The 27,577-nt window shown below is 45.2% G+C and overlaps 1 protein-coding gene across 2 annotated transcripts in view; it reads right to left on the reverse strand.

Moving 5' to 3' along the window:
• The window catches only part of TTLL4 (tubulin tyrosine ligase like 4), a 49,829-nt gene that overhangs the window by 4,588 nt on the left and 17,664 nt on the right, over positions 1-27,577 (reverse strand). For both annotated transcript variants that reach the window (XM_082396552.1, XM_082396551.1), the window contains exons 2-12: positions 11,350-12,934; positions 10,347-10,456; positions 9,930-9,993; positions 4,561-4,682; positions 4,005-4,115; positions 3,567-3,643; positions 2,675-2,866; positions 2,492-2,574; positions 2,131-2,259; positions 623-745; positions 221-319 (exon numbers count right to left, since the gene is read on the reverse strand). In XM_082396552.1, the coding sequence (XP_082252678.1) occupies positions 221-319; positions 623-745; positions 2,131-2,259; positions 2,492-2,574; positions 2,675-2,866; positions 3,567-3,643; positions 4,005-4,115; positions 4,561-4,682; positions 9,930-9,993; positions 10,347-10,456; positions 11,350-12,836 (2,597 nt within the window). In that variant the 5' untranslated portion in view covers positions 12,837-12,934. The remainder of the gene's footprint in view (positions 1-220; positions 320-622; positions 746-2,130; positions 2,260-2,491; positions 2,575-2,674; positions 2,867-3,566; positions 3,644-4,004; positions 4,116-4,560; positions 4,683-9,929; positions 9,994-10,346; positions 10,457-11,349; positions 12,935-27,577) is intronic.

The following is a 27,577-nucleotide window of genomic DNA, read 5'->3' on the forward strand; positions in this document are numbered from 1 at the left end:
GAAAAGAAGCTCTCAAGAGATGTCTGTGATCTGGAGCCAGCTTCTGGGGATGAAGTTCAGCAGAAGAGCAGAATTTAAGTCTATCCATTCCTTCCTAAACCCTGTTCTCAGAAATGGAAACACAGCATGGTCAAAAGTCTGGAGCACAGCAGGGTGGAGGCCCACAAGAAAAGGGGGGTTGAGTGGCAGGCCCCACGCCCAGGGTGGCAGTGTGACTCACGAGATGATCGTTTTGACAACAACATCCTTTATCTTCTCCCAGATGGCATCACTGTTGACTCCCTTCTGGCTCAGGTAGCTCCATAAAGCCTTCAGTGCCCTGTAAGGCAGGAGAGGAGGAGGGAGAATTTAGGGTTGTATTCTATGAATGAGCGATGAAGAAAAGAGAAAGAAAAAGGAATGAGAGGCCCAAAGGTATCTTCTTCATGTATCTTCTTTTGATGTTTTGAATTAAGACAGAAATGAGTTGGATGCAAACAGACCAATTCTGAATTGCCAAGTGTTTATATAATCTCTGGGTCTTATATTAATCCTCCACTCACCACCCCCCCCGAAACCTCCCCAAACCCCAGAACCCTGTGCTCCTCTAGACCTCCACTTGATGGGGACACTGTCTGGGTACCATTTGTGGCCCTGGCAGGCCGTTTCATCTTCATTGGCCTGGTACTCGGCATTCTTTTTATTGACACTGTAGTTGGTCAGGTGCATGAACTTGTTGCCAAGGCTCTTCATGGAAGGGGAATACCTGGAAGTGAGAGGAAAGGCAGACGTGAGATGGTGAGATGGCAGATGGATAACGGTCCAAACATTTCCCCACATCCTGAAGAGGCAAAGGACAAGTGGACAGATCTTTTCAGATGCACAAGGGTCTGAGAAGTACACCTACTGGTAAGGTTTCCAAAACACCACAGGTAAACTCATCTCCCAATTTATCCCACCTCAGTCCTGCAGGAAGACCCTCCCTATTCAGTAAAGCAGAGAACCTCCTTATTTCCCCTTCCACATATAACTGTGATTTATAATAACAAATATACATATTGGTCTCTGCCCCCAGCCCCTGACACAGAGCTCCTAAAACCTTTGTAAATTCCTAAGTGGTAAGAGTACAAGGAGCATCTTTGTTCTCAGATTTGGTCTTTGACCCCAGTTTCTAACACAGAGCTCCTGAAACTCTTATAATTTCCTGGGTGATAGGAGCATCTTTTGTTCTAATGAGGCGACACTGGGTAAGCTCCTGGATGGCTCCTGGATGAGGGACAGTCACTGGAAAGACCAAGCCATGATTAGACAGTTGGAAGTTTCAACTCCCCCAACTCAACTCCCATTCTCTTAAAAAGGGAGAAGGGCTGAAAATGGAGTTAATGATCGATCATGCCTAAGTGATGAAGCCTCCATAAAAATCCCCAAAACATGAGGTTCAGAGAGCTTCCGGGTGGGTAAACCTCTGGAGGTGCTGCGAGAGCAGCCAGCCCAGAGAGGGCATAGAAGCTCCGTGCCTCTTCCTACATACCTTGCCCTGTGCATCTCTTCCATCTGGCTGTTCTTCTGTACTCTTTATCACATCCATCTTTCATAAATCAGTAAACATAAGTAAACTGTTTTCCTGAGTTGAGTGAGCTGCTCTAGCAAATTAATCAAATTGATACCCCTCAGCCCCGGCCCCAAGGAGGGGGTCATGGGAACCTCTGATTTACAGCCGATTGGTCAGAAACACATGCGGCACCCTGCACTTGCAACTGGCATCTGAGGTGGTGGAAGGAGGGGCAGCCTGATGAAACTGAGCCGTTAACCTGTGGGATCTGATGCTATCTCCAGGTAGATAGTGTCAGAATTGAGTTCAATTGTAGGACACTCACCTGGTGTTGTGTAGAACTGCTTCGTGTGGGGGAAAAAAACCCACACATTTGGTGACCAGAAGTGTCAGAAGTGAAGTGTTTGATGTAAAAGTAAAGGAGACACACAGGAGAAAAGGAAGACTAGGTTTTCCCAAAGGCACCCTACCTTCTCCTTTGCTAACAAAAACTACCAAAATATTGGTTATTTTCCTGCTTGGTGTCCTCTGGCTTCCCTCCCTGGAGGGAAAGCAAATCCTCAAAGCTGTCAGGATGAGGCCTCACCACTACCACATACTTGCAACTGGCAAACCGGACGAGTCCATCTGAAAAGAGGTAAATCCGTAGAGGATCATAGGAGGTGACGTAAACATAGATTCGCAGATCGAACTTGCTGCCGCTGATGAGGTAGGGTTTGTGGAGATACCTACACAGGGAAAGGCCAGCTTCAGGGACAGGACAGATGAGATAGGGCTTGGTAGGTAACTGAGCCATGGCAAAAGCCAGCTAACGGTCCCCAGGACAGAGACCTTTAAACAGCTGGCTGAGGAAGTTTTTTGGCGGGGAGGACAAAGGACAAAAGAACATCGTGAAAAGGGAAGCTCCAGGCTGAGAAGATGGGGAACGGGGAGCGGGATCTGAGCTGGAGACCGGCTCACCTCTGTACCAGAAGGGGCCTTCGCTTGGGGAGCTGACTCCACTTGTGAATGACCTGGATGCCAATGCCTCGAGCAGATGCTGGCTAGAGGTCAAGGGGAGAGGAGAGGAGCTGTTTACCTGGCCAGACACTCCGCCGTTCCCACTCTCAGGCCCTGGCCTGCCACCTGCCGTGATCCACTCACTGGTTTAACGATCCACTTTTGGCGGCTGCTGCTCTCCCAGGCTTTGCGCAGAAGCTTGGCATCCTGGGGCAGGATGAAGGACTGAGGGAAGAAACTGAACTCCTTCTTGCCAAACCGGCTCTGCATGCGGGACAGGTTCCGCCACAGTCGGTCCTTTCGCCCAATCTGGAATGAACCTGGGAAGTGGTTTAGCTACAGAAGGGACAAAGGGTGAGAGTAGGGAGAGAGAGAGTCCAGGTGAGACCACAAGGAAGACAGCAAGATTCATTACACCATTTCAACATTCAAAGCTCCTGTTCCATCTGATTATCACCGTCTAAAGGTCCTTAAGTATTCAGCTGCTGACCGTTCACCAAAAAATGATTAAAACGCAAACACAACAAAACGTAGTGCCCTTTAGGAGTCAACAGTTCACGACATAAAATAGTAACTAAGACAGACATAATATTCACCTTAAGAGCAAAGTAAAAGCTGTTAAGTCTTTTTCCATGCCTGTAGGACAAAGACAGGAAAGTACCTGGCTTTCCTGGGGAAAAGGGACTATTCACTCCAGCATGAGACCAAAGTCTTCTTTACACATATTCAGCTTGGAGGAATGGAGGCAACGCGCAGCGGTTACAGGAGAAACATAATAAACTGAAAACTGACGCTGCATCTCAAGACACTAGAGGAAAAAGTGTCTTTTAGAGGCTTCAACTGTCTAAGACACTGCAGCTGAACTACTAGACATGCGTGATCTGCTGGGGGCTCACCCTGCACCTGCCTTCCTCCACTCCCCTATGAACCCTCCTGACTTCTCCATGGTCATCCTCCTCTTCCCTCACTTCCAATACCAGCCTCCTCCTCCCCAGTCCAGAGTCCAGGGGAAGAATGGCTCAGAAAGGGCCCCTACCTTCTGATGCTCCTGAATGGATCGGAAACTAGGAGACTTCATGTGGTGACCCCAGCAGCCCAGCCAGTCATCATTCCCTACAGAAGGCACATCAGGAAGTCAGTCCTGCTGGCAGCTCAGTCCCTGGGACAGAGAGAGGCTCAGAGGCCCCAGAAACACCACTGGGCCTGAGCATAGCTCCCAGCCCCGGTTTTCTAAGAGTTGCCATGGAGCTGTCCTACATGAGGCCCTGGGGTCAGGACCAGAACAATGGGCCTCTGTCTTCCAATTGCGAGGAACAGACTCCAGCCCAGAGGGATTTCAGACCTATGTCCTCCTATGAAGTTGGAAACTTCAGGACAGGGTCCCCACATAACAGGAGGTATCTAGGGCTCCGTTCCTGCCCAAAGCCCATCTGTTGGGGCAGAGGACAGGCTCGAAGTAAGGCAAGTGACTCACTCTTGCTGATTTTGAAGTGGGACCGTCCAATGGTCTGCTTGACAATGTTGGGGGTCACTGTGCTCATCTTCCATCGGAGCAGCTTCCTCTGCTCCCAGGGAAGTTTCTCCACTGGGGGAAAACGGGGAGGTGGGGGGAGAGTGCGGAGAAGAGCAGGAGAGTCATGGTGAGAAGAGGTAAAAGATGGCATTGTTGCTCAGCCTTCCCTGGGTAGGCAAGTCACTAAGTATTGTTCCATATCAGAGTTTGAAAGGAGCACACTTTGGGGAAGAAAGGAGGCTGCACAGGAATGAGGAAAACAGAGAGAAGAGGCGGTTGAAAGGGGAAAGACGCAAGGTTAGAGGGCAAGAATGATCATGAGATTATGGGGCTGAGAGGGTCAGCCAAAGGATGGACAAGATAAAGATCCCCCCATTAGACTGGTGAACCAGGCGGGGAACCAAGCACCAATACAGCCATTCTGGAAAGCCCCTTCCACCCTATTGCCACCCCCTCCCAACTTCGCTAGCATCCTTCTCCTGGGGGTTCTTCTGGGCTGACACTGGGCCAGGTTTACCTCTCTCATCCGGAGTGCCAAAATAGATGGTAGGGGGCACGTTGGGAAAGAGACTGTAGATGAGGGCTGGTCGGACAACTTTCTCATTGGAAAGGGGTTTGGTCAGAATCTCCATACAGTTCCTAAGATGAAAAACAGAAATGTGGTAGAGAAAGGGAAAGCCACAGCCCTGAGTGCTGTTACTATTACATATTTCTTTCAGGGCGCTATCTTTTACACTTTGATTCTACAAAAACAAGTGCTCAATAATTATTTGGCAAATATTAATCCATAAGGTGCTACGGCTAACCTATACACAGTCACACCATTAAAAATCACCTAAAGACAAAGTTTTCCAATACTTCATTCCATGAGACAACTCCAAAACTTCCTGTGACAAGCCACAGGCTTAGGAGGTTCCTGAAAAGAGTGGTTCTGAGAGCAGGTAATGAGTTTGAGTGGATACTAGTAGAGGAATATACTACACTAAGACTAAGAGAAATAACAAGGAGAGAAAAAGAATGATATGGGTAACTAAAAAGGAGGAAAAGCAGAAAAGGTAGAAAAGAACTAAGAAGAGATATAGAGATTTTTTAAAAGGGGGAAAAAGGCAACAGAAAGAAGTAGTGCTACTCCTAACTCATTTTACATTTATCTGAAAATATACGGATGATTAATGCTCTTCTCTGTTTTGAAAATGATTCGTTAACATCAGATTTTTACATAACAATGCGGTAATGTTAACATGTCTGGGAATCTGTGGCAGTGGGCCATGGGGTCCCTACTGTTATTCCAACAATGTCTTGGCCGAGGCTAGCTCAAGGAGTCTCAAAATAGTCAAAACCTCAACTATTTATTGACAGACCCAGACCATTTCTTCAAACAGCACTGAAAGTGGAGAGAGTAGTTATTACTCTCTATACTGAGTTATATGATCCACAAATATTTTTTAAGATTCATTTTTAGCTTATAAAGAGCCACTCTACTTGTTATTTTGCAGAACAACAGAAATAGGCACTGTATGTAAAACATTTCAGTGTTTCAAACCTTAGAGATTTTTAGTGCATTTTATTGGGTCAAGTTAAACATTAATTCCTAATTAAGTAAATCCAATTAATTCAACTCTATTCCTCATTTCCAAAATATTTCCCTTTACTGAGTATCAGAATTTAAGATTGTTGAAAATCAAGGAGAATGAGTTAATGTTTAAAAACAAAGACAAGACAGGAATGCAAAATGGTACAGCCACTCTGGAAAACAGTTTTGGCAGTTTCTTAAAAAACTAAACATGCAGGGGCTTCCCTGGTGGCGCAGTGGTTGAGAATCTGCCTGCTAATGCAGGGGACACAGGTTCGAGCCCTGGTCTGGGAAGATCCCACATGCCGCGGAGCAACTAAGCCCGCTCGCCACAACTACTGAGCCTACGCGTCTGGAGCGTGTGCTCCGCAACAAGAGAGGCCCGCGCACCACGATGAAGAGTGGCCCCCGCTCGCCACAACTAGAGAAAGCCCTCGCACAGAAACGAAGACCCAACACAGCCAAAAATAAAGAAAGAAAGAAAGAAAGAAAGAAGCTTTCATTAAAAAACAAAGAACAAACAAAAAAAACTAAACATGCAGGATTTCCCTGGTGGTCCAGTGGTTAAGACTCTGTGCTCCCAATGCAGGGGGCTCAGGCTGAATCCCTGGTCAGGGAACTAAGATCCCACATGCTGTGTGGTACAGCCAAAAAAGAAAAAAATCAAACAAAAAAAACTAAACATGCAATTACCATAGAACCCAGCAATTACACCCCTGGGCATTTATCTCAGAGAGATGAAGGCTTATGTTCACTCAAAAATATGTACACAATTGTTTAGAGCAGCTTTATTCGTAATAGTCAAAAACTGGAAACAAACAAAATATCCTTCAGCAGGTGGCTGGTTAATCAAACTGTGGTCCATTGATACCATGGAACACTACCCAGCAATATAAAGGAATGAACTATGGCTACATGCAACAACCTGGATGAATTTGCAAAGAACATGCTGAGTAAAAAAAGCTAATCTCAAAAGGCTATATATGGCTATCATTCCATTTGTATAACATTCTTGAAATAACAAAACTATCGGTTGCTAGGGGTTAAGAAGGGGATGGGAGTAGGAAGGAAGTAGGCGCACTCTCCGGACAACAGGAGGGATTCTTGCAGTGACGGAAATGCTTACATTTTCACTAATGTTAATGTCTTGATTGTACTAAATTGTACTGTAGTTTTGCAAGATGTTACACAGGAGGGACTTCCCTGGTGGCACAGTGGTTAAGAATCCGCCTGCCTTGGGGCTTCCCTGGTGGCGCAGTGGTTGGGAGTCCGCCTGCCAGTGCAGGGGACACGGGTTCGAGCCCTGGTCTGGGGGGATCCCACATGCCGCGGAGCAACTGGGCCCGTGAGCCACAACTACTGAGCCTGCGCGTCTGGAGCCTGTGCTCCGCAACAGGAGAGGCCACGATAGTGAGAGGCCTGCGCACCGCAATGAAGAGTGGCCCCCGCTTGCCGCAATTATGGAAGGCCCTCGTGCAGAAACGAACACCCAACACAGCTAAAAATAAATAAATAAATAAATTAAAAAAAAAAAAAAAAAAGAATCTGCCTACCAATGCAGGAGACACGGGTTCGAGCCCTGGTCCGGGAAGATCCCACATGCCACGGAGCAACTAAGCCCCTGCTCCACAACTACTTAGCCTGTGCTCTAGAGCCCGCAAGCCACAACTACTGAGCTCACACACCACAACTACTGAAGCCCATGCACCTATAGCCCAGGCTCTGCAGCGAGGGAAGCCACCGCAATGAGAAGCCCGCGCACCTCAACGAAGAGTAGCCCCGGCTCACCGCAACTAGAGAAAGCCCGTGCGCAGCAATGAAGACCCAACGCAGCCAAAATTAAAAAAAAGATGTTACCACAAGGGGAAACTGAGTAAAGAATTCAGGGAATCTCTGTATTATTTCTTAAAACTGCATGGAAATCTACAAATGTCTCAAAAGTTTAATTAAAAAAAAAATCTTTGTTAGCTGCCTCTCAAGAGTACTGAACTTAACCTCAATGGGTCTGGCTTCTGGTTTAGCAGTGCTAGAAACCTTGACCTTGCAAATAGTTACTTAACTTCTCTAGTCCTCAATTTTCATGTTTGAAAAAAAGAGGCTGGACTTGATGATTGCCATCTCTAAATTTACACAGTTCTTAGAAAAAGAATATGGAACAGGAAATGTAATAAACTATTGCTGGACAGAGAAGTAGAGGTTGTGTTTTCAATGATCTTTCTGTGACTGCAAAATTTTCTATAATAAATATATAAATCTTTCATAATTGGGAAAAATAAGATTTTAGCAATCCAAAAATATTTCTGATTTTAGTCAAAATGCAAAGTAGTTTAGAATTCATCAACCTCCATTCGCTTGAACTCATGTTTTAAGCTTCATATAGACTGTATATTTTGTAGAAGTTAAATTAATTAATGAGCAAATAATTAACGAACACCTTTTGTGAATTTTATCTTATAAATCAGAAAGGTTAAATAAAGGGCCGATCAGCTGCCTTGAAGTAGGCCTGAAGACAAACCTAGATCGCCCTTAAGTGTGGAAAAGGGGTTCCAAGTCAATTAAATGTTAAATATATTTCTCTTCTGGAGAGTGGAGGTGCTTAGTCAACATCCAGTATATACGACCAGGAGTAGCTTTGCTTTTCTGAAAGAACAATGGGTTAGGCTTAAAGTAACAGAATTTATGCACCAGATTCAGGATACCTATGACAGGATTTCTACCAGTCTTCACAGAAAGTCCCAATTCTGTCTCTCCACTTTCCAAACAACTCTCTCCACCTTGTTGGTTTGGGACTCTAAAACTAGTACGGCCGCTGCACCATGTGAATGTGCACCATCACATTCAGAGATGCAGCCTGCCTTGTCCATACTAACCTTAGGTGAGGCTAACTTTTCCTCTTAGCTTCATCTAAGGCACAACTGACACAAAGGAAAGCAACCAGAGTGTGGGTGCTCCACAAGCTAGGCAAGCCTCAACACATATGGCCAGATTTTAATTAAAATTAGAATAGAAATTTTGCTTTTTTTACATTTTCAGTACAAGTTATTTTTTAAAAGAAAAAAACTTTAATGTTTAGTACTTTGTGAGGGTTCTTTTTTTTTTTTAATTTATTTTATTTATTTATTTTTGGCTGCGTTGGGTCTTCGTTGCTGCGCGCGGGCTTTCTCTAGTTGCGGAGAGCGGGGGCTACTCTTCACTGAGGTGCATGGCCTTCTCATTGTGGTGGCTTCTCTTGTTGCGGAGCACGGGCTCTAGGGCGCACGGGCTTCAGTAGTTGCAGCACGTGGGCTCAGCAATTGTGGCCTAGTTGCTCCGTGGCATGTGGGATCTTCCCGGACCAGGGCTCGAACCTGCGTCCCCTGCACTGGCAGGCGGACTCTTAACCACTGTGCCACCAGGGAAGCCCGTGAGGGTTCTTTTTAATATCTAATAATAATTAATGAAGACAGAGCTTCATATTGAGACAAGGTTGGAAGTGATGAGGGAAACAAGGAAGATTATATTGAAGAATGTTAACTTTCTACCCAGAAAGGTGATCTATATGATCCTTAAGCAAGTTCTAAAACTCTTTAGCACAATGACATGTCCTCATTTACAGTAATTTCCTCTTAGTCCTGCATTCCTTCCTCTCCCTGGACTCCCCATCTCAGTTATACAGCATTCTACAACTATCTGTTTTACAAAAGAAGGGTCTACATTAAGAGACTGACTTCTTGGTTCCCTAGTTAGAGATGGGTATCACTCAGATTCCACAAAGGGCAGTCAACAAAATAATCTAGATTAAAGCTAGCGAATTTTAAATTCAATTTCTTATTACTAAGGTCAACATCAGTCTTATAAAACTAACCTCTGAAGGGAGCAGAAGAGCACTACAAAAAGCTCCAATTAGCAGTATATCTATCTCAGAACTGTTTCTGCCTGTAGGACACACTCATAATGCAAGGTGGCAGTTACCCTCACGTGGGTAGCCTAACTAAGAATCTACCTCAAACATTATGGGTCTTCATTAATTAGTTATTAATTTTCTAAATACTTCTTGAGATTATTTGCTTTTTACCTGAACAATTTCTTGAAGCCTAAAGACCAAACTGCAGCCTAAGAAACTTGGTACTGTTTTTAAGCCCAACTGATAAAATATGCTTCTGTTCCCTTCCACTGTTTCCTGTTTGAAAACTAAAGTCCTAATGTAAAAATTTGGTAAAAATGAGTTAGGGTTAACAGGGCCATTAATTAACGACTTAGGTGATTAATCTCTTTATAATCTTAAAGAGATGGAAAATGGGCCTCTACCAACGATCTACACAGCCAGCACTCACCGAGAGATCACTGCTACTGACTCGCTGGGGGAAACAGCACTGCATGAGGAGCACTCTGAGTCTCCTGGGGGGGAAAAGCAGAGAAGTCCCAGCTAGGAGAGGCTGCCACACAAAGTCACCAAGCCCAGGCAGCTCTTCCTCGGACATCTTGGCTCAGCCTTCTTACAGAGCCACAAGCACCTGCTGCTGCCTTGCATGGCCTCCCCGAAGCTCGACAGCAGCAGGGAGAAGGCAAGACTCGGGGGATGGGGGAGTAGAGAGCAAGTCCCCCAAAAGCCACTACCGCCCTTAGACCCCCAAGGCGAATGATGAACGTAGGTGACAAAGTGAGTTAAGGATCTGGTACACAGTTGTTAGTCCCCTTCCCTAGCGGTGGTGACCCATGCCCAGTTGGAGGTGAGGGGGTCCCCTACTCACCCTCCTCCTCTTCATTCTCATCATGGTTGCAGCAGTCTTCCAAACCATCTATTAGCTCTTCTTCCAGATCTTCAGCTTCAACCTGGTCTAGCTGGAGGTCAGTAGCTGAACTATAAGAAAGAATCATGCCCCCGGCCCAGCCAACTCCATAAGAGAGGTCACAGTTGGATTCTCATTCCTTCATCATCTCCCAGTGTTTGTCTCTTCCCCAGTCACCAATCTGCTGGCCCTTGCCTGGGCCTTACAACTCATTCCTCTTGTCCTCAGAGCTTAGGTCTAGCCATCGTTCCTCAACCCTACATCCCCTATTCTGCAGAGAGGCACTATGTCTTCCATCTTCTTAGACGTCCCTCATAGCATATAAAAACAAAATTCTGAATACAAAACACCATCAATCAATGTGTGGTAATAGACATCAAAGGTCCCTAGACTTCTATCTGGGAACTCAGAACAAGGCCTTGGTGGACCACGGTTCCAGAGAAGTAACAAGGCACAAGAGAAGAGGCCAAGTATGTGTATGCCCTAACTCTGAAACGGCTGTCATACCAGGAATGACTGAGAACCTGATTTGGTTTGGAATTAAGTAGAGAAATCACAGTTCCCAACACATGATGTCTGGAATTCTTATTTTTCCCTGGTTATAACCTAAAGCAAGGCTTAGCAAACTCCTCCTCTAAAGGACAAGACAGTAAATATTTTCAGTTTTGCGGGCCATTCAGTCTGTCGCAACTACTCAACCCTACCATTATAACAAAAAAGCAGCCACAGACAGTAGTAAATGAAGGAGTAAGGCTGCATTTCAAAAAAAACCTTATTTATAAAAGCAGGCAGAGGGTGGGATTTGGCCTGCAAAGTGTAGCTTGCTGACCTCTGCCCTAAAGTGAAAACCAAAATTCTAGGGCAGTTGAGAAACAAAACCAACCTCCAGAGACAGACGGTCAGTGTCACCAAACATGTATACATTCTACTGCTTTAAATGAACCAAACACTTTCTCCGACTTACCCAATATCCCTAGCAGGTGAGTCCAGCTTCCTGGCTTCCTCAGGCTCCTCCCTCCCAAGCTTGCCCAGATGGATGGAAGAGAGGCGGGTGGCCACCTCGGCCACACCAAGGGGCTGAGGCGGAGAAGGCAGAGCTGGAGTTTTGTCTTCTCCAAGAGGTGGGGAGTCGATCGCAGATCCACAGGCAGGGCTGCAGCTGAGCCCACTGGCATGTGAGGCAAGGAGGTGAATGCTGATGCGTTTGGTACAGAAGACTGTACTGTCCAGCTCCATGGTGTCCGAGGCTCCAGGGAGGACCCTACTGTCTGCTCCAGCATTCTCCTGAGGGAGCTGCTGGCCTACCACAGCTGGTTTCCACCACCTGTTCCTGTTGAGGACATCCCACTGCAAGCTGGGGTTCATGAAATAAGACTGTTCAAAATGGTAGCCTTGCCTTGGCTTCTTCTCAAAGCCTCTTGCAGTCAACTTCCTCACGGCCTCAGTGAACCGAACCTCCTTAGTCAGATTCTGGGCAACAGAGTCCCCATCCAGGCCATAGGGATGTGGCTCTGCCCCTGCGGCTAAGTTACTCCAGTTGTAGTGGGGAGAGGCAGCACTGGTGGTGGAAGCGTCTAAGGAACTGGGGGTAGACAGGGTGCTGTGGGAAGGGTCATCATCTAGGACAGTGCCACTGCTCTTGGGCACCTTGTGCTCAATAGGCTGGAGTGCACCGTCTCCAGTGCCCCCTGAATGATGCCAGGAGACAAGTTGGACCTTCGGTGAGGATACTGGCTTCAGGCCTTCTGTGGCCTGCAATAAAGGCACTTTAGTGCTATTTGGCCGCATGAAGGAGTTGTTATTTAGCATGGGCTTGTAGGAAAAGGAAGAAGAGGAGAGTGGAGATGGGGTCTTCCCTGAGATGGCAGAGGCCAGGCTCTTCCCTGAAGGATTTTCCCCAGCCGCTCCCAGTGAGAGGTATGGTTCTGTGGATGAGGATGCCATGGGGGAGACCTTGGAAGAAGTGGACTTATTGGCAGTGAGTCTGATAGGGAGGCTCTTTTGAGGGAGAGAAAAAGGTCTTTTTTCTGACGGGCTTGAACGCAAGCAGAAAGACTCCAGCTGCTGGTATGGTCTGTGGCCGTAGTTGGAACAGCGGTAGAGCAGGGTGCTGCTGAACAGGTCCGGGAGGGAGTGCAGGTAACAGGAGTTGCTGTGGCCTGCAATGACAGCCGTGCTCCCGGAGCTACATGAAGTGCTGGGGCAAAAGAAGTATGCAGGCTGCGGTGGGACACCCAAGAGGCCTGGGCCCAACCCTGCTGAAAGTGTTCCCACGTGCTTCTTCTCCAGCTTCCAGATTGGCTTCACCTGCTGATGAGCCTGAGCCCAGACTTTGCCCTCAGAGGGTTTCTCAGGTGGTGGGGTAGGCACTGTGCCTGAGGGCCCACTCGGCTTAAAGCTGTTTCCCCGGCGGAGGCCAATACTGTAGTGCTCTGTTCCTGCTGAGGCCATGAGGAGCCCACATCACAGCCACGTGGCCTCATGGCCCAGCTCAGGTAAGGTGCCTTGTACCTCCAGCAGTAGCAGCCGCATCCTTGAGGTCCGTCAGCCTGAAGGGCAGAGAGACAATTGGGAATGTTACAGTCCTAGAAGGACAGACACAATGCTACAGTGGTGCCCAGGCAAGGAAGAGCCCCACCTCAGCACTTTTTGGGCAACCAGTCTTGGTCATCAACTGGGGCCCTGGGAGAAGAATACTAGATCCTTAGGGTGTTTTCAGTGGACTTAATGCTGCCCTCATGCAACCAAAGCTGGCGCCATCAAGGACTGGGACACTAAGGTGCCACCAGTGTAAGTCTGTCCACATGTTCCCACCCTCTCACTCAGAGAGCTCTTTCCTCTCTCTCCAAAGAAAAAATCACCTGTCTCATCATCCACAGCTTTACACAAGTGGCTTCCTTCCCTCACCTGACACGAGTGTGCCTAGGAATGAGGCAAGTCTGGTGTGGCAGAGAAACCAGCTAATACCTTCCTCCTCATCAGCCAATTCTGAATGGTCAAAGATCATCTGAGAAGCATATTTTACATCTACTGCTCCCTCACCAATTCTCAGCTGCCCCTGATGTGGTCTGCTTTTCACGGTTAAATGTGACAAGTACAGGTAAAAGCAGAGATTTCTCCTGCTGACCTCTGGAGTGCCTTCTGGAGCTGAGACAGTAATTTCGTCTCTTCAAGCGTCTTGCCAACTATATAGGCTTAAATTCCAACCAACGTGTTGGTGGGAAAGAGAAGAAACAAGATGGAACTAGACACCAACATTCTTTTTATTTAAGATGACTTTATTTCCAGCAGCCACAATGGGACAGGAAAGGTCAGGGAGTAGAATACAGAGGTGAGAAGAGGAGAGAAACTTTCTTTATTCCAAATCCCAGCCTTCAGTTTGGGCTGATTTGGGGGAAGGAGAGCCTGTCTCTTACATTTCCTCATTGAATCTTTCCTCTAAAGCAAAACCTCTGAACCAGCCTGTAGTTCTGGGTCCCCAACAGTCAGTTTAGTATGGTCTCTTGCTTTCTAAACCAAATTCACAAAATATTCTGCAGTTTTCACACCTTCAGGGAAAGGTGGGCCTGCTTTCACGACAGCATCCAGGGGAAAAAAAATACAAGACCCTTTTATAAGAAGTCATTCATTTGCAATAATTCTGAACGACATCCTGGCATCTTCATCAAGTGTTTTCAGAGTGGCTAGAGGGAAGGAATTAGCAGAGAATTTTTTTGCTCAAGTTTCATTTGAGACACAGTCAATGGGGAGAGGACTCTGTATTTTGATAGGAGAATTCCTGTCTACAGCTACAGGAACTGTTGGTGTTGTCTACCAACAAAAAGCCTGCAGAAGCCACATGACGTCGCCCTCTTTTCCTGAAAAGGCTGACCTATGTGGATTCTTTCTCAAGGAGAGTACCAAAAAATCACTGCCAATATTCAAAATGATAGTGGACGAAAGACAGCATAAGGGCTAAAACCACATATGATGCCAGTAACCACAAATTAAGGTAACAGAAAATGGACCTCCACCAAGTCCAAACTATGGAAGTACTGTGCGGGGGACAATTACACTCTGTGCACTTATGGTAGAGAAGCACACACAAAGGGAAGGGTCAAATCCTGCCAGTGATTTTATACGACCACACACCTGAGTGTGTGTCATGTACACTCAACAGATTCACGGCCCAATTCACGTAGTCATCTTTCAGGAATCTACATCTTTCCCCACCGATGCAGCACAATAGATTCACCAAAGTGATGGCAAAAAGGGCTGAGGAAACAAGATTTCAGGCTGGTGCTCCCTGAATATCACCCAACTTGTGGCTCCTCACGTGCATCCTCCTACCTCAGACCTTCATGCCTTTCCTTCTCTTCCACCAGACAAAAAATATACAGCTCAAATATCACTTTCACCAGGCAGCCTTTCTGGACTCCCCAGTTCAAATAGGATGTCTCATCTCTGTGCTCGCCACCATCACTGTCTGTATTACACTGAGCTTTAATGATGGACTACTCATCTGACTAGGAGCAAGGAGCATGTTGTCCCTCCCCTGATGTCCCCAATATAGGGTCTCACCCACAAAAAGTGCTCAATATTCTGTTGAATGAATAAACTGAAAAAAAATAACAGTAAATAAAGGGGAAATACACTAGAACTGAGGAATGCTAGTTTGGGCACCTAATAAATACCAGGTACTATGCTCATTTAATCCTCACAAAAACCCTATGTTCAATTTGCTGATGATGAATCCAAGACTCAGTAAAGCTAAGTAACTTTTCTATAATTAAACAACCAACAAGGAGTGGCTAGCTTAAAACCTGAGTTTGACTCCATGCTGCCTCTTAAATAGAAATGAAATACACACCTAGGCCCTGTTCCCTCACTTATCCCTAACCTTCAGGTACAAGACAAAAGGCAGCTTGGAAACACTCCTCCACTGCTTATACTGAGCCCCTTCGCGGGTGAAGTGCCCAAGAGCACACCACTGCATCCTCATCTGCACCGCGGGCAAGCCCACTTTCCCTCATAGACACGGGTACCCACCCACTGCACACCTCGGGGCTGGGTGAAGAGAACTCTCCTCTCTGCACACACTGCTCAGTGTCTGCCTCTCTGCATCCCTCCACACGAATCCTCGGTGCCAGGAACACTGGACGCAAGTGGCCCGGCATCTAGCTGGCTTCACTTCTAATCCAAATGAGGAAGAGGAAGGCGAAGGATACACTCCCACCCTCTTCAGAAGCTTCGGGTGGCCTGCTGGGCTAGTGCCAGAGTAAAGTGGATTCTCTTCTCTGTGACTAACAGGATTCTAGATCTTGTATGTGTCTGCAATGGCCATTTCCCACAGGGCATTTGTTTTTCCTTGTCTGACTTATCTTACTTAGCATAATACCCTCTAGATCCACCCATGTTTTTGCAAATGGCAAGATTTCTCTCTTTTTATGGCCGAGTAATATTCCACTGTATATATGTACCACATCTTCTGTGTCCATTCATCATCTATCACTGGACACTTGGGTTGCTTCCGTAACTTGGCTATCGTAAATAGTGCTGCAGTGAACACTGGGGTGCTACCAACATCTCCTCGTTGCTGCTACTTTACCCAGTGTAGGAACTCTGCCACAGCCACACCCAACTGCTTCAACAGTGCCTTTTCCTCCCGAGGTCCGCTCCAAAATCCTCCACAGCTCCTCTCTTTTATCCTCTCTCCCACATCAAACCAATGTGCTCTCACCACTTCAACTATTACCTGCAGGAGAAGAGTCTCTTTTCAGAGCCGACTTCTCTCAAGCTCCGTGTCCTCATTGCCAACTGTCTTCTCCCTTTTCCACAGGCAAGTCCAACCACTTCAGCCCAGCTTGTCAGATCAGCTCTGCACTCTTTTTTTTGGCCACGCCTTACGGCTTGCAGCATCTCAGTTCCCCAACCAGGAACTGAACCCGGACCCCGGCAGTGCAAGTGCCAAGTCCTAACCACTGGACCTCCAGGGAATTCCCTAGCTCTGCACTCTTGACGTTCCAATTTCTTTCAGTGGAACCTTCTTTCTCTCAGTCACCGAAGAGGAAAACTTAAGTCACTTCTGATTTCTTCCTTTCTCTTAATCTCCAAAGCCAAACCAGTCACAAAACTTAAGAGATTCTTTCTTCATGGCATGCCTCCTCCTTTCATTTCCACCACCATCCCAGATCTGGACTACTGCAACAGCTTCCAGACTGAAGTTTGTGTCTCCAGGGTCTGCCCTTCCTAATTCCACTCTGCAGGCAACCTCCAGATTAACTTTGCTTAAATATTACTTGATCAGTTACCTTTCCAAAAATTGTCCATGAGTCCTCATTTAATATCACAGTAGCCCACCAACGACCTGCATCAGAATAACCTGGGGTGCAGATTCCTGAGCCCCACTTTCAGAGAGGATTCAGTGGGTCTGGGGTGGGGCCAGGGATCTGTATTTTAAACAAGCCTTCTAGATGATTCTCATGTAAGTCAATAAATAAATTCCAGACTTCTTAGCCTGAGTCTGGCTTCAGTCTTTTTTTAAGGCGTATTTCCATTTCCTTCCACCTTGAACTCTGTTATATGACCTGTTCTGGTCTTATACTAATCCTTTCAAACCTGTCTGCAAGCCCTTACTCCACTCAGCCTCTCCCTTCCGAATCCTTATCATATTTTATTTACCTTTTCCAGGCCCAGCTCAAGCTCCATCCTACCCATGAATATCTGTTGTGTATTTATTCCTCTAATTTGATACTTTGTAAAGGCTATCTTTTACCGCTGTTCTCTTCTCATATGAATATGCCTCATAAGCTCCATGATGGCTTTTATAGGAAAATCTTGTGTTTCTGTAACAGATAAATGCACAGCTATGAGAGTAGAAGGAGGAAGATCACTGCCCTAGTCTGGCCTCCTCCTCAGCAATGCTACCCAAGCCTCCCCGCAAAACGTCATGAGATATTAAGGCTCCCTAGAACAAAGTTTAAAAATTAATTGACTTGAGGGTGATGAATATTTTCAATGTCAGTTATACCTCCACAAAGCTGTTAAAAAAGAAACTTTTTTTTTTTTTTTCCCTTAAAGGGATAAGAAAGGAAGGTAAAGAACTGCTGAGCATTCTGAAGATAAACAAAATGGCCTCAAACATCCTTTTCTTTCTATTTGCATGGCTGGCTCAGTCCAATTCCTAGTCCCTCACCCCCATCACCAAGTGCAGGACTGTTGCAATAGCATCCTGCCTGACGTCCCTGGATCCAGCCTCTCTCCTTCTAAAGCATCCAGTCTCAGGAATCTCAACATCCTGCTTTGCCATCTTTAGACAGCATTCAGAAGCTGTCTATCTCATTCTGCCTTCCACTCTCTGTGGGGTCATTTTGCCTCAAGCTTCCTCCTTAAGTGAGAGTGAATGACGGGCAGCCTATGCTAGAAAATCTTTTGACTGTTGTCTCAAACCATCAAGTCACCAGGGGCCAGGCCCAGACCAACTTGGACAAAGTATCTATTTCTACAGAAAGCAATTATTCATTACACACTGACTGTATCACTCTCTTACATTACAGGAGTGTATGTGCCTCTTGGGATCTGAAGTTTCCTTTTCCTCCTCCATCTAAGTGTTTCCCTCAGTCACCAGGGGAACTCAGGACATCAGAAACGGTTCAGAGTCTACAGTCATAAGATCTCTGATGAAATTACTTTAGTTGCTCAACAGTTATGTAAGAAGGTAGAACTGACTTGTCTGAAATCAAACAGAATGAGGAGGAGTATAGGAATCAGACCCATTTTCTCTTATGAGATAAATCCCAAACTATGTCTCCCTAAAGAAAGCTGGAGGAGCATGGAACTTCTTTAAAGCCCTGTTAAGAAAGGAAGGCCAATACCCCAACCCTAATGAGAAGGAAGGGTCACTACCACAAGTTGAGAAGGGCAGCTCTTGTAGAACACAGTTATGTAAAAGTAGTTAGCAAACCTCAGGAAAAAATACAGCTTACAGCAGCTAGAGCTGAGGGAGGTCCATCTGCAAATTACTAAAAAGTGAAAACAGTTGAAGCCTTAACATAATTTAGTGACTAGCTCTCCTGAAGCCTTGACCTTCAGCAGCTTCTGAAAGAAACCTCAGGTGAGCTCTCTAAAGCAGTGGTTCTCGAAGTGTGGCCCCAGACCCTGAGGGAACCCTAAGCCTCTTTCAGGGATTCCACTAGCTGAAACTATTTTCATAACAAAACTAAGATGTGATTTGCCTTTTTTTACTGTGCCAGCCTTTCCACTGATGGTGCAAGAGCAATGGTGGGTCAAACTGCTGGTTCCTGAGTAGGAGTCGAGACAATGGCACCAAGCGAGATTCTTCACCACCACACACTCCTTCACTGCACAGTGAAAGAATAAATGCCAGCTTTACCTAAGAATGTCCTTGATGACGCAATAAAAATGAAATCTCAATCCTCAAGTACATCTTTTTAATATTCTGTGTGACAAAATGAGAAGTACATATAAAATAGAAGACGATGGTTGTCTCTAAATAAAGCACTTGTTTGAATTGCAAAATCTCTCTGTGGAACATCATGTTTACTTGAAAGAATGAAGGACACACAAGTGATGGTTATTCAGACGTTGATACTTGGCAGGCATTCTCTAGAAAATGAAACAGAGTAAGCCTGTCGCTTCAGGGAAAACAGCTGACAGTGTTTGTTGCCAATGATAAAATTTGAGCTTCCAAGAGAAAATTATAATTTTGGCAAAATTTTATCTGCCACCATGAGCTTGACAGCTTCCCAATATTTAACCATCTTTCTGATGAGTGTGGTGATAATATACTGTTTTTTGATACTGTAAAATAAAATGGGGCAACATTTGTAAGATCTACATAACTCAATGAACCAGTATTTTCCAAATATCTATCACACAATGTCAAAGAATCAGGCATGGGTAAAAGGTCCGGTCAAAGTCAGAGACAGACCAATGGATTCTAATGAAACAAAGTATGAAAAGCTCACTGATAACATTTCAGATTCCATTGCAGCTAACGTTCATAAAACCACCCCTTGTTAACTTCTGTGTAGTACCAAAGAAGAATACCCACTATTGTCTGAAAAGGCCATAGAAATATTCCTCCCTTTTCCAACTAATTATCTATGTGAGGCTGGATTTTCGTCATCATTCAATCACAACAACATATCGAACCAACTGAATACAGAAACAAATATGAGAATCCAGCTGTCTTCTATTAAGCCAGACATTCACGAGATTCTCAGAAATAATGCCACTCTTCTCACTAATATTTCTAAAACAACAATAGCGTTTTGCATTTTTAAAAATGCTACTTATGTTTACTTGTAATGGGTTTATTATTATTTCTAAGTGAATTAATAAATAAATACTTCAATTTCTAGTATGGAGTAGATATATATCCCACATTAAAAAATATACTGAAAACCCCAAAGAGCTTTAAAAGTGCAGGTAAGAGGGACTTTCCTGGTGGTCCAGTGGTAAAGAATCCTCCTTCCAATGCAGGGGACGTGGGTTCGATCCCTGGTCGGGGAACTAAGATCCCACATGCCATGGGGCAACTAAACTCGCGCACTGCAACTACTGAGCTCCCGCGCCTCAACGAGAGAGCCCACGTTCCGCAAACTACAGAGCCCACACGCCCTGGAGCCCACGTGCCACAACTAGAGAAGAGAAAACCCACATGCCATGCACCGCAATGAAAGATCCCGCATGCCTCAGCAAAGACCCCGCAGGCCGCAAGTAAGACCTGAAGCAGCCAAAAATAAATAAATTAATTAAAAAAAACACAAAACTGCATATAATGAAAAACTCTGGTCTAGAATAGCACTGCCTGTCCAGGATGTCCAAGAGGCTCCCAAGGACAAGGCCCTTTGTATTTCAGGGCCTAACAGAAATTAGCACTCTCAGTATTTGTTCCAAAAATACCAGGTCTGGCTTCCCAGTTCTGCCAGAAGAGAGGATGAGAAGTTCAGGGCATTAAAGAAAAGTTTTCTCTGCATTTCACTAACAGATCAAAGCATCTGATTGCATGCTAAAATCCAGGAATCCTATGACCAGACAATTCCAAGGTCATAGAAGGAATCTAGCAGGAAAGCTAAACTCAACTCCACATCATGAGTACCAGATCCTGAAGTTAAAGGTTCATCTAAGTTTTTCAGGTGAGAGCTGGGTGAAGAATTAAAAACAGTAGAAAACAGGATTGGTTCAAGATGGCGGAGTAGAAGGACGTGCACTCACTCCCTCTTGCGAGAGCACCAGAATCACAACTAACTGCTGAACAGTCATCGACAGAAAGACACTGGAACTCACCAAAAAAGATAACCTACATCCAAAGACAAAGGAGAAGCTGCAGTGAGACGGTAGGAGGGGTGCAATCACAATAAAATCAAATCCCATAACTGCTGGGTGGGTGACTCGCAAACTGGAGAACACTTACACCACAGAAGTCTACCCACTGGAGTGAAGGTTCTGAGCCCCACGTCAGTCTTCCCAACCTGGGGGTCCGGCAATGGGAGGAGGAATTCTGAGAGAATCAGACTTTGAAGGCTAGTGGGATTTGATTGCAGGACTTTGATAGGACTGGGGGAAACAGAGACTCCACTCTTGGAGGGCACACACAAAGTAGTGTGTGCATCAGGACCCAGGGGGAAGGAGCAGTGACCCCATAGGAGACTGAACCAGACCTACCTGCTAGTGTTGGAGGGTCTTCTGCAGAGGTGGGGGCGGGGGGGGTGGTGGCTGTGGCTCACAACGGGGACAAGGACACTGGCAGCAGAAGTTCTGGGAAGTACTCCATGGCGTGAGCCCTCCCGGGAGTCCACCATTAGCCCCACCAAAGAGCCTGTAGGCTCCAGTGCTGGGTCGCCTCAGGCCAAACAACCAACAGGGAGGGAACTCAGCCCCACCCATCAGCACAGAAGGGGATTAAAGCTTTACTGAGCTCTGCCCACCAGAGCAACAGCCAGCTCTACCCACCACCAGTCCCTCCTCTTAGATAGCCTCATCCACCAGAGGGCAGACAGCAGAAGCAGGAAGAACAACAATCCTGCAGCCTGTGGAACGAAAACCACATTCACAGAAAGATAGACAAAATGAAAAGGCAGAGGACTATGTATCAGATGAAGGAACAAGATAAAACCCCAGAAATACAACTAAGTGAAGCTGAGATAGGCAACCTTCCAGGAAAAGAATTCAGAATAATGATAGTGAAGATGATCCAGGACCTCGGGAAAAGAATGGAGGCAAAGATCAAGAAGATGCAAGAAATGTTTAACAAAGACCTAGAAGAATTAAAGAACAAACACCTAGGGGGGACCTTCAAGATGGCAGAGGAGTAAGACGTGGAGATCACCTTCGTCCCCACAAATACATGAAAAATACATCTACACGAGGAACAGCTCCTACAGAACACCTACTGAATGCTGGCAGAAGACCTCAGACTTCCCAAAAGGCAAGAAAATCCCCATGTACCTGGGTAGGGCAAAAGAAAAAAGAAAAAACAGAGACAAAAGAATAGGGATGGGACCTGCACCTCTGGGAGAGAGCTGTGAAGGAGGAAAAGTTTCCACATACTAGGAAGCCCCTTCACTGGTGGAGACGGGGGATGGGTGGGGGGGAAGCTTCGGAGCCACGGAGGAGAGCGCAGCAACAGGGCTGCCGAGGGCAAAGCGGAGAGATTACCACACAGAGGATCGGTGCTGACCAGCACTCACCAGCCCGAGATGCTTGTCTGCTCACCCGCCGGGATGGGCGGGGGCTGGGAGCTGAGGCTCAGGCTTCGGAGGTCAGACCCCAGGGAGAGGACTGGGGTTGGCTGCGTGAACACAGCCTGAAGGGGGCTAGTGCGCCACAGCTAGCCGGAAGGGAGTCCGGGAAAAAGTCTGGACCTGCCTAAGAGGCAAGAGACCATTGTTTCAGGGTGCACAAGGAGAGGGGATTCCTTCCCTGTCTGCCCACAGAAGGTAGAGCACCGCCTAAACAAGCTCCAGAGAAGGGTGCGAGCGGCGGCTATCAGCTCAGACACCAGAGATGGGCATGAAACACTAATGCTGCTGCTGCAGCCACCAAGAATCCTGTGTGCAAGCACACGTCACTATCCACACACACCCCCAACCCCCCAGGAGCCTGGCAGCCCGCCACTGCCAGGGTCCCGTGATCCAGGGACAACTTCCCGGGAGAACACATGGCACGCCTCAGGTCGCTACAATGTCATGCTGGCCTCTGCCGCCGCAGGCTCACCCCGCATTCCAATTATAACTACCGTACCCCTCCCTCCCCGCAGCATGAGTGAGCCAGAGCCCCCTAATCAGCCGCTGCTTTAACCCCGTCCTGTCTGGGTGGGAACAGAAGCCTGAGGGCGACCTACACACAGAGGCGGGGCCAAATCCAAAGCTGAACCCCAGGAGCTGTGCGAACAAAGATAAGAAAGGGAAATTTCTCCATGCAGCCTCAGGAGCAGTGGATTAAATCCTCACAGTCAACTTGAGGTACCCTGCATCTGTGGAATACCTGAATAGACAACGAATCAACCCAAAATTGAGGAAGTGGACTTTGGGAGCAACTGGAGACTTGGGGTTTGCCATCTGCAACCAACTTGTTTCTGATTTTTATGTTTACCTTAGTATAGTTTTTAGCACTTGTATCACTAGTGGATTTGTTTATTGGTTTGGTTGCTCTCTCTTTTTTTTAAAATTACTTGTTTATTGTAATAATTTTTAAAATATTTTTATTTTATTTATTTTATTTTTATTTTTACTTATTTATTTATTTTTCTTTCTTTCTTTTTTTCTCCCGAGCTGTGTGGCTGACAGGTTCTTGGTGCTCTGGCCTGATGTCAGGCCTGAGCCTCTGAGGTGGGAGAGCCGAGTTTAGGACATTGGACCACCAGAGACCTCCCAGCCCCATGTAATATCAATCAGCAAGAGCTCTCCCAGAAATCTCTGTCTCAACACTAAGACCCAGCTCCACCCAATGGCCAGCAAGCTCCAGTGCTGGATGCCCCATGCCAAACAACTAGCAAGACAGGAACACAACCCCACCCACTAGCAGAGAGGCTGCCTAAAATCATACTAAGTTCACAGACACCCCAAAACACACCACTGGATGCAGCCCCACCCACCAGAAAGACAAGATCCAGCCCCGCCCACCAGAACACAGGCACCAGTCCCCTCCATCAGGAAGCCTACACAAGCCATTAAACCAACTTTACCCACTGGGGGCAGACACCAAAAACAATGGGAACTACAAACCTGCAGCCTGTGAAAAGGAGACCCCAAACACAGTGTATTCAGCAAAATGAGAAGACAGAAATATGCAGCTGATGAAGGAGCAAGGTAAAAACCCACCAGACCAAACAAATGAAGAGGAAATAGGCAGTCTACCTGAAAAAGAATTCAGAGTAATGATAGTAAAGATGATCCAAAATCTTGAAAATAGAATGGAGAAAATACAAGAAACATTTAACAAGGGCCTAGAAGAACTAAAGAGCAAACAAACAATGATGAACAACACAATAAATGAAATTAAAAATTCTCTTGAAGCAATCAATAGCAGAATAACTGAGGCAGATTAGTGACAGAAGAACTCACTCACTTCCAGTGACCTGGAAGATAAAACAGTGGAAATAACTATCGCAGAGCAGAATAAAGAAAAAAGAATGAAAAGAATTGAGGACAGTCTCAGAGACCTCTGGGTCAACATTAAACGCACCAACATTCAAATTATAGGGGTACCAGAAGAAGAAGAGAAAAAAAAAGGCTCTGAGAAAATATTTGAAGAGATTATAGTTGAAAACTTCCCTAACATGGGAAAGGAAATAGTCCATCAAGTCCAGGAAGTGCAGAGAGTCCCATACAGGATAAATCCAAGGAGAAACATGCCAAGACACATATTAATCAAACTATCAAAAATTAAATACAAAGAAAAGATATTAAAAGCAGCAAGGGGGCTTCCCTGGTGGCACAGTGGTTAAGAATCCGCCTGCCAATGCAGGGAACATGGGTTCGAGCCCTGGTCCGGGAGGATCCCACATGCCGCGGAGCAACTAAGCCCGTGTGCCACAACTACTGAGCCTGCATTCTAGGGCCCGCGAGCCACAACTACTGAGCCCACGAGCCACAACTACTGAAGCCCGCATGCCTGGAGCCCATGCTCCGCAACAAGAGAAGCCACCGCAATGAGAAGCCCACCTACCGCAGCGAAGAATAGCCGCTGCTTGCTGCAACTAGAGAAAGTCCGCACGCAACAATGAAGACCCAATGCAGTCAAAATAAATAAATATTACAAAAAAAAAAAAAAAAAAAGAACTCCATTAAAAAAAAAAAAAAAAAGCAGCAAGGGAGGGGCTTCCCTGGTGGCTCAGTGGTTGAGAGTCTGCCTGCCAATGCAGGGGACACGGGTTCGAGCCCTGGTCTGGGAAGATCCCACATGCCGCGGAGCAACTAGGCCCGTGAGCCACAATTACTGAGCCTGCGCGTCTGCAGCCTGTGCTCCTCAACAAAGAGAGGCCACGATAGTGAGAGGCCCGAGCACCGCAATGAAGAGTGGCCCCCGCTTGCCGCAACTGGAGAAAGCCCTCACACAGAAACTAAGACCCAACACAGCCATAAATAAATAAATAAATAAATAATAATTTTAAAAAACAGCAGCAAGGGAAAAGCAACAAATAACATACAAGGGAATACCCATAAGGTTAACAGCTGATCTTTCAGCAGAAACTCTGCAAGCTAGAAGGGAGTGGCATATTTAAAGTGATGAAGGGGAAAAAACTACAAACAAGATTACTCTGCCCAGCAAGGATCTCATTAAGATCCCATGGAGAAATTAAAACCTTTACAGACAAACAAAAGTTAAGAGAATCCAGCATCACCAAACCAGCTTTACAACAAATGCTAAAGGAACTTCTCTAGGCAGGAAACACAAGAGAAGGAAAAGACCTACGATAACAAACACAAAACAATTAAGAAAATGGTAATAGGAACATACATATTGATAATTACCTTAAATGTAAATGGATTAAATGCTCCAACCAAAAGACATAGACTGGCTGAATGGATACAAAAACAAGACCCGTATATATGCTGTCTACAAGAGACCCACTTCAGGCCTAGGGACACATACAGACTGAAAATGAGGGGATGGAAAAAGATACTCCATGCAAATGGAAATCAAAAGAAAGCTGGAGTAGCAATTCTCTTATCAGACAAAATAGACTTTAAAATAAAGACTACTACAAGAGACAAAGAAGGACACTACATAATGATCTAAGGAACAATCAAAGAAGAAGACATAACAATTGTAAATATTTATGCACCCAGCATAGGAGCACCTCAAAACATAAGGCAAATGCTAACAACCATAAAAGGGGAAATCGACAGTAACACAATAGTAGTAGGGGACTTTAACACTCGCTTTCACCAATGGACAGATCATCCAAAATGAAAATAAATAAGGAAACACAAGCTCTAAATGACACATTAAACAAGATGGACTTAATTGACATTTATATGACATTGCATCCAAAAACAACAGAGTACACTTTCTTCTCAAGTGCTCATGGAACATTCTCCAGGATAGATCATATCTTGGGTCACAAATCAAGCCTTGGTAAATTAAAGAAAACTGAAATCGTATCAAGTATCTTTTCCAACCACAACACTATGAGACTAGATAACAATTACAGGGAAATATCTGTAAAAAATACAAACACGTGGAAGTTAAACAATACACTACTAAATAACCAAGAGATCACTGAAGAAATCAAAGAGGAAATCAGAAAAAAACTAGAAACAAATGACAATGAAAACATGACGACCCAAAACCTATGGGATGCAGCAAAAGCAATTCTAAGAGGGAAGTTTATAGCAATACAACCCTACCTCAAGAAACAAGAAACATCTCAAATAAAGAACCTAACCTTACACCTAAAGCAATTAGAGAAAGAAGAACAAAAAAACCTCAAAGTTAGCAGAAGGAAAGAAATCATAAAGATCAGATCAGAAATAAATGAAAAAGAAATGAAGGAAATAATAGCAAAGATCAGTAAAACTAAAAGCTGGTTCTTTGAGAAGATAAACAAAATTGACAAACCACTAGCCAGACTCATTAAGAAAAAAAGGGAGAAGACTCAAATCAACAGAATTAGAAATGAAAAAGGAGAAGTAACAACAGTGCAGAAACACAAAGAATCATGAGAGATTACTACAAGCAACTCTATGCAAATAAAATGGACAACCTGGAAGAAATGGACACATTCTTAGAAAAGCACAACCTTCCAAGACTGAACCAGGAAGAAAGAGAAAATATAACAGACCAATCACAAGCACCGAAATTGAAACTGTGATTAAAAATCTTCCAACAAACAAAAGCCCAGGACCAGATGGCTTCACAGGTGAATGCTATCAAACATTTAGAGAAGAGCTAACACCTGTCCTCAAACTCTTCCAAAATATATGAGGGAGGAACACTCCCAAACTCATTCTACGAGGCCACCATCACCCTGATACCAAAACCAGACAAAGATGTCACAAAAAAAGAAAACTACAGACCAATATCACTGATGAACATAGATGCAAAAATCCTCAACAAAATACTAGCAAACAGAATCCAACAACACATTAAAAGGATCATACACCATGATCAAATGGGATTTATCCCAGGGATGCAAGTATATCTTCAATATACGCAAATCAATCAATGTGATACACCATATTAACAAAATGAAGAAGAAAAACCATATGAACATCTTAATAGATGCAGAAAAAGCTTCTGACAAAATTCAACACCCATTTATGATAAAAACTCTCCAGAAAGTGGGCATACAGGGAACCTACCTCAACATAGTAAAGGCCATATATGACAAACCCACAGCAAACATCATTCTCAATGGTGAAAAACTGAAACCATTTCCTCTAAGATCAGGAACAAGACAAGGACGTCCACTCTCACCACTATTATTCAACATAGTTTTGGAAGTCCTACCCTTGGCAATCAGAGAAGAAAAGAAATAAAAGAAATACAAATTGGAAAAGAAGTAAAACTGCCACTGTTTGCAGATGACATGATACTATACATAGATAATCCTAAAGATGCCACTAGAAAACTACTAGAGCTAATCAATGAATTTGGTAAAGTTGCAGGATACAAAATTAATGCACAGAAATCTCTTGCATTCTTATATACTAACAACAAAAGATCAGAAAGAGAAATTAAGG

The sequence above is a fragment of the Balaenoptera borealis genome (genome assembly GCF_965194805.1).
Source record: "Balaenoptera borealis genome assembly, chromosome: 6".
Taxonomy (NCBI): Eukaryota; Metazoa; Chordata; class Mammalia; order Artiodactyla; family Balaenopteridae; genus Balaenoptera; species Balaenoptera borealis.